Here is a 6,884-nt window from a genome sequence, read left to right as displayed (position 1 = left end):
CGATGGCACTGGGGGCGGCTAGCAGTCCGGAGCCCCTGGGCCCCGAACCACAGCCAGGCATTTGGGCGCGCGAGTGACCAGACCTCACCGAAGACCAGGGCCCTGGGGACTAGATCGGGCTGCGGAGAGCAGGGTTCCTTTGCCCGGTAGATGCGTCTCTGCGCGGTTATTTATTTATTTTTCTTCTCCTTTGAGCCATTGACAAGGAGGTAAAATACCTTTCGGTGCCTGTAGTTGGAGCTGGGGAAAAATAAATCCTGTCAATGGAAATGTCTTGCTTCTAAGCAGTGTCACTATCCTCGCCCCCCCCTCCCCTCCCCACGCCGCCCCGCAGCTTCCAAGCTGTGTGTCTAAGGTGGATATTTAGGCGTTTAAAATTAGAATTATTTGTTCTGAAGCGTGGAGAGTGGAGGATTCTGTGATCAGATTTAGGTCGTGGTGTGTGTGTGTTAAACATCGGTCTTCGTTTCATTTATGCCCGCAAACTAAAATGATTTGGTGCTGATCGCGCACCCCCTGGCTCGTTCTTTCAGCGCTCCCTAAAGCCATCTCCCACTCCTGCGTCCAGCCCGACCTTCTGACCCCAGTTTCCACGTCTGCTACCCTGGGTTGAAGTTGAACCCATTCAGAGAAAACCCTGAGTCGGAACTGAGGGTTGTATTTGCAGATGCATAGACGTCCGCCAGGAACGGGCACCCACACAGCAAACCGTCCGCACCAAAGCGCACATGCCCCCTCTCCTGACACTAGCGATTGCAAACCGCCCGTCCTGGGATCCCGGGTGGAGTCCTCGGGAAGAGCGGCACTACGGAAAAGTTTTCACCGCGGCGGCGTGGCCGGGCGCGCGGGGTGGCTCACGCAGACTCCGGCAGGAGTTGGAGCTATAAATAACTGCATCACTAGGGGGAGAGGTTCCCGCAGCCAGCACGCCTCGCTCGCTTCTCGCTCTCAGGGTGCAAGAGACCTGGAGAGGATTCCGATTCCAGGCATCGCCTTCTTTCCACGCAGATGCGAGATGTTTCAGGGTCGGGTGCGGTGGCGAGTGCGTCCCGCTCCTCCGTCGCGGCGCTCCCAGCGCGCGGTGGCCACCCAGAGAGGCCAGCTGAGAGCGTGCCGCCCCGGGACTGCCCGGGGCTTCGTGCACGCCCAGAGCGCGCGCTGCACCCCGCCCGGAGCAGGTGCCAGGTCTCCCGGGTGGGGGCAGGGCTGGGGGCCTTTGTAGGAAGACACGAGACCCTATTCCCCTTCCCTTCCGGACAAATGTTCTCCCGGAGGTCAGTTCCCGCTCCTGCGAGCGCCTGCAAAAGTCTTAGTCTGACGCTTGGAGGCGAAGTGCAGCTGCTGCTTTTCCTCCCTGTAAAAGCCGCCGCCGCCGCCGCCGCGGTGCCCTCAGAGGAGACGGTTCCCGAAAACCTCTCTCCTCCTCCAGGCTCCTTCGGCAGCCGGGGCGCCACCGGCTCCCTGGAGTGCCCAGGTCTGGCGGAAGCGTAATGGATGCTCGGCGCGCCGGGCGCGCCCGTCTGCCCCGCCCAGCCACCGGCCCCGCCCCGCCCGGCCCGGCCAGCGCCGCGCCCTGCCCTGCCCTGCCCTCCCCTCTGCGCGGCCCGCGCCGCCCGCACCCCGCGTCCGGCCCGCTTGCTCCGCTGGGGTGCGGAGACCGGGACAGTGCTTTGGGCGGGAAGGGGCGCATGCACACTTGACCGTGTATGCTGGGTGCTAACGACGGGCAGCGAGACGCACGATCACTTTAGAGCTGCTTCTCTTCTGCTTAAAAGCTCTCTGGCCTGTTTCTATTTTGCTGGTTTGTTTGTCTCCCTTTCAATTTGCTTGCGGGCTTCACCTCCCCGCCAGGCTCCCTAGCTCCTCGCCGCTGGCGGTGCGGAGCTGTAACCAGGGGGCAATAAGCGCTCAATGCTTATCTCACCGAGGGGGTGGGGGGTGGGGGTTAGGGAAGACAGGGGAATGTGACCTGGATTTAAAATCTGAAAAGTTGTCTCATGTCAATACAGAGGATTAAAAAACTAACAAAACCCCCCTAAAGTGCCTAGGACCCACATTATTTCCTTGTGCTTTGACTTTATTGTTCAGGGTCAACACGAACTTTTCAAATGATCTCTTATTCATTCATTAATCCAACGATTTCTTTATAATCCAAGAGCAAAATGCAACTACGTGTTTTTAAACTGCTCGTGTTTTCCTGTTTGAAATGGAGTCAAATTCTCGTGACCAACATTCTATTGTCAAAGTATTTATGAGTCATAAAGGTAAAAATATTCTTGAAAAGTAAACAACAAAATGCTAAACAATGTGTCTACACTGTAACTTCAGTTACAGGGGCTATCCTTGACTATGGTGCAGGAGTTAAACACATAATTAATTGTTCCTTTGTTTTCTTAGAATAATAAATTTTCATTCCGATTTAGATTGCATTTATTTTCCCTAATGGTTGAGAGTTCGTCAATATTTAAAAGTTCATGTAATGAGATACATAAACTCCAAATTTAACATTTTCCAGGGGTCGATTTTAAGCATTTTATACATACTTGAATATATGCTCATTACTAATGTTGGAAAATTGGCATCTGAGTTAAAATGTTGTACATTTAGAGAAATATTTTAAGAATAAAAGCTCACATGTAACTTTGAAACTAGCTTTATCAAAAAGTGAGGTAGAAAGGTAACTGTCCTTAAGAGCAATAAAATATATCAAATTGATGTATGATGTATTAATGTACAGCATTCTAAAGTATTCTCCTGGTAGTATCAGGCTCATTACTGAATATACATTATATGTTACAAATACTAAATTAGTCAACATATGCCTTTTGATAGCATACAAGTAGAATACAACTGTATTAAAACTCAAATCAGAGTTTAATTATACTACCTTGGGAATTAGTTTTGAAGTATTTCTATCAAAGAATTGTTGATAAGATTAAAAACCATATTTTGTAAATAATAGGCAATTATTTCATCTCAAAACATTGCCATATATTAACATTTCTGCATTTCTGTATTTATATTTTGATTAACAAAAGGTACTGTGCACAATTTTAAAAAAATCCAAGCCTCACAGAACTTTAGGAAATACTTTTGGAAAAATACTGAAAATCATAACTGCGAGTAATATAGGAGTTAAACTTTACTATGTTCAAGTTAGATATGATAAAGTTTGGAGGCCGTAATGGTTTACAAAAGTCTGTACTTCTAAATCACATATATTGAAGTCAGTTTTTACCTTGTTTCCATACTGCTTTTTATTTCAAACAATATTTTAATATTTATAATTTAAAACTATCAAATATAGAATTGGTCTTTTGCTAACGTTTTCTCTGTAAGAACATATTTGTATCAGGTGAGTATTATTTCACCTTTCATTTATAAAATATATATCTTAAGCCATAAGGTAACAATTATATTTTAAAAATTAGATTTACTTTAACTGTATAGACAAATGTTTATTTTTTCATATACACTTTTGAAATAAAACTTTCTTTTTCAGTACTTCTACTGGATTCTAAAGCACAACAGACAGAGTTGGAATGGATTTCGTCTCCACCCAATGGGGTAAGGATTTTTTCTCATAAAATACCAACTTATATTTTTAAAAATAAGAAACACAATCTATTCCCATGCGGGGGTCAGGGAGGGCAAATTATTTCTGTTCTTAATCATTGAACTGTTTTAATTCCAAATACTCTGTACAATATTTTGTTGTTTATTGAGACACTGAGTTTTCTGGATAGAGAAGGTATACTTAGATCTTGGGGAAAGGGATTAAAAAAAATCCCTATAAACAGCTTTGTGAATTCCTATTGTGAATGGAATCCTACCTGAGGTTCCAGGCTATAAATGCTAATTAAGGAGAACATTCCTTTCACTAACTCACTTAAACCTTTTTAGTTGCTCTGTACTTCTGTAGTATAAGCCTCAGATAGGTTATGTATAGTTCTTTAAAACAGTATGTGATCTGTTTCAAAAGCAATAAGCAATTTTAGTGTCATTTGAAATATGCTTTAAAAGGTAGCAGAAAATGTAATATGGTTAACATATAAATTGCTATAAAATATTATTTGGATTTTCCAAATTACATCATGTGCTATCTGCTGTTACTAATCAGAAGTGATGGCAGAACAGGCACATCTTACAGTAAAGGCTGCTGCAGTATATATGGGAGAAAATTGCCCATCAAAAATCTTTCAACAAATAAGTGAGACCTAAACCAGTGCTAGCCAGTAGGTTTCATGTATCTGAAAATATATGCTACTTGCTTAACTTTAGTTCAGTGTCCATGTCTGCAGGTCTTATTTTAATTGTGAGAGAGGATTCCTTAATAAGGAAGAAGGTTCTAAGAGAGCATACCCTCTATTATTACTTCAGCTAGTCTTTATCACAGTAAGAAATCTAGTCAAAAGACTGTGAATAGGAGAGAAGAGATGAGAAGCACAACAATTCTGAAAAGAGAAGAATGAGAGCCTGAAAGGGATTTTGAATATACGAACAGAATCATATCAATATGTTTGAACTGAAATTCAGTTAGGGATGCAAAGTATACACAATGCCAATCTACTGAAAATAGCCAGAGTTTATTAAATACAATTTTTAGAAAGCACTTAAAATCATATTGTAGCTGTCTGTATTGGTCACAATAAATTACAAATTATAAAATAACTTGTAGATTAAACGTAAACAGTGCACTGAGTTTGAAGTGTGAATGCAATACTTTTCATGACCATGAAATAGTTTTGGGGAGTAAAATAACATCTATTGTACAGAGACATTCACTATGAAAAATGAAATGCCTTTCTTGCCAATGACAGATGCAAGCCATTTCCACCATCCATCAATTAAAACAAATAGAGATAGAGGATGGTTTTATCTCTGAAGAGAAGTAAACTGATATATGATTTTAGTATTTCATCCATGTACCCCACAATATGATAAATTATGGCTGTCAGTGTTATCTTGGACTCACATGGGCATTTTATCAGACCCAAGTATCTAAAGTGACCCTAAATAACTATAGGAACCAACAGATAATATTAGAAGATGATAGTGACACTGTTTTCCTTTTATGAAACAGTTAATTCACATGTGACTAAATAGGTATGTGAATAATATTTTAGGAATAGATAGATGTTCCTAAAGCTTACATTTCTAAAAAAATTTATAAGCATACTATGAAAGTATGGCATCCGAATTAAGAGGACTTTCGCAATAGTGTAATTTGTAAGAAAGTAAGATAAAAAACAAGAGTCAAATTAAATGCGCTTTAGTTTCAAGTTTTCTTATCTTTTTAATATTGTGTTGAAATTTTCTCTCTAAAATATTTGCATATTTTCAGTGACATCTGTGTTTCATATGCAGTAACAATATGTTTTCATATACTGAACAATATATTATTATTCTTAGAATGAGGAATTCCTGACTTCAGTTCCTTTATTCTAATTAGGCATGGTTTCTTCAAACTGTAGAAATATTAAAAAGAACATATTTAACTTTGGACCTCTCAAATTTTTAGTTGGTACAACTATTTAATAAATACCATTACAAAGTAATGGTATATAATGGTATTTAGTCGATTATGATTCTTAATAGATACACTACAAAGAAAGTTTTGCTTCTTTTAAACATTAAAATAAATTAACTCAACAAAATCTAGAGGTCTGAATGGATGTGTTTGGGTATATTTGGCTGAATGCCATTCAAATAGATTATAAGCAGCAAAGTAGAAACAAAGAGAAATATCTGATGTGAAATAAAAGTTGGACATGAAAATAGGTACTGTGCTGCATTTGAGGACTGCTGATGGTGTTAAACTGTATTATAAAACTAGCAAATATGTTACTATCACACTAAAAAACTGTGAATTGTAGTATATTGCTAATTTGTCAGTTTTGTTAACTTCCTAAGAACTACAGTTTTCAAGGTAGCTATTCTGCAGAGCATTTAAAAAAGTTAATATACAGATCACATTTAAAAAATTAAACTTATTACTCATATGCATGCTTAGAACTCTTTCTTGCATGAAACTGCTCTAAATATGAATACCATATATATTTATATTTAGTATCGCTTATTGTAGAAATGAATACTGGTACATGACAGTTTCACTATTAAAGCATCATAAACATAAAAGTGAACATTTTGCAATAGTGGTGATAAATGATATACATAACTAGTTATGAGATAGCTGATATTTTAGGCTTTTAAGACTATAAAATGAATTTATTTGTTTAATACTGAGTGATAGGTAGTAATATATGTGGTATAATCTTGACATTGTTGCAAGTTCCACTAAAATTATGATTTACTTTTCATTTTTGCTAAACACACTGTAATGTACAATTTATCAGTATATAAGAGAAAATTGTATATGTTTTTTTCCTGTCAGAAAGTCACTAAACATGCTCAGTCTGTTAATTTACCAGGTATAGATGATTGCCTATTGAAAATAACTTTATATGAAGATTACACTTTTATTCATAACTTATGTAGAGTTGTCTGGCTTCATACACAATATTATGTAATATAGTAATAACTAAATACCTCTATAGAATATTACTCTTGATGATTTATTTATTTAGGACAGCTTATTTTGTAACGGTTTCAAAATATTCTGCATTATAAAAATCAACACGTTGGAGAATGCTTTTACATTTGAAAGAATCCATGGCACCCTTAGTTTCTGTCTAATACGGACACATTAAATAAATGTCAAGCGAGTTTTCAAAAATTCTGCCATGTATCCCTATGCATATACTTTAAATGATCATTTAAAAATTGTAAACTTAATTCCATAAAACTTTATGATCTCAGTAGAGAATGTAGATATAAGGAACGCAGAAAGAAAACCCTAAAAGACTAGCAAGGAAATGTTACCA

The 6,884-nt window shown here is 39.0% G+C and overlaps 1 protein-coding gene across 5 annotated transcripts in view; it reads left to right on the top strand.

The window, feature by feature from the left end:
- The window catches only part of EPHA7 (EPH receptor A7), a 192,434-nt gene that overhangs the window by 1,069 nt on the left and 184,481 nt on the right, over positions 1-6,884 (top strand). For all 5 annotated transcript variants that reach the window (XM_045294526.1, XM_004710917.4, XM_004710916.2 and 2 more), the window contains exon 2: positions 3,503-3,567. In XM_045294526.1, the coding sequence (XP_045150461.1) occupies positions 3,503-3,567 (65 nt within the window). The remainder of the gene's footprint in view (positions 1-3,502; positions 3,568-6,884) is intronic.

This window comes from Echinops telfairi, unplaced genomic scaffold (assembly GCF_000313985.2).
Source record: "Echinops telfairi isolate 266 unplaced genomic scaffold, ASM31398v2 ScPeMD7_3533;HRSCAF=4204_0, whole genome shotgun sequence".
NCBI lineage: Eukaryota > Metazoa > Chordata > Mammalia > Afrosoricida > Tenrecidae > Echinops > Echinops telfairi.
The sequence above is the reverse complement of the archived record's forward strand: the minus strand, read 5'-3'. Positions and strand labels throughout refer to the sequence as shown.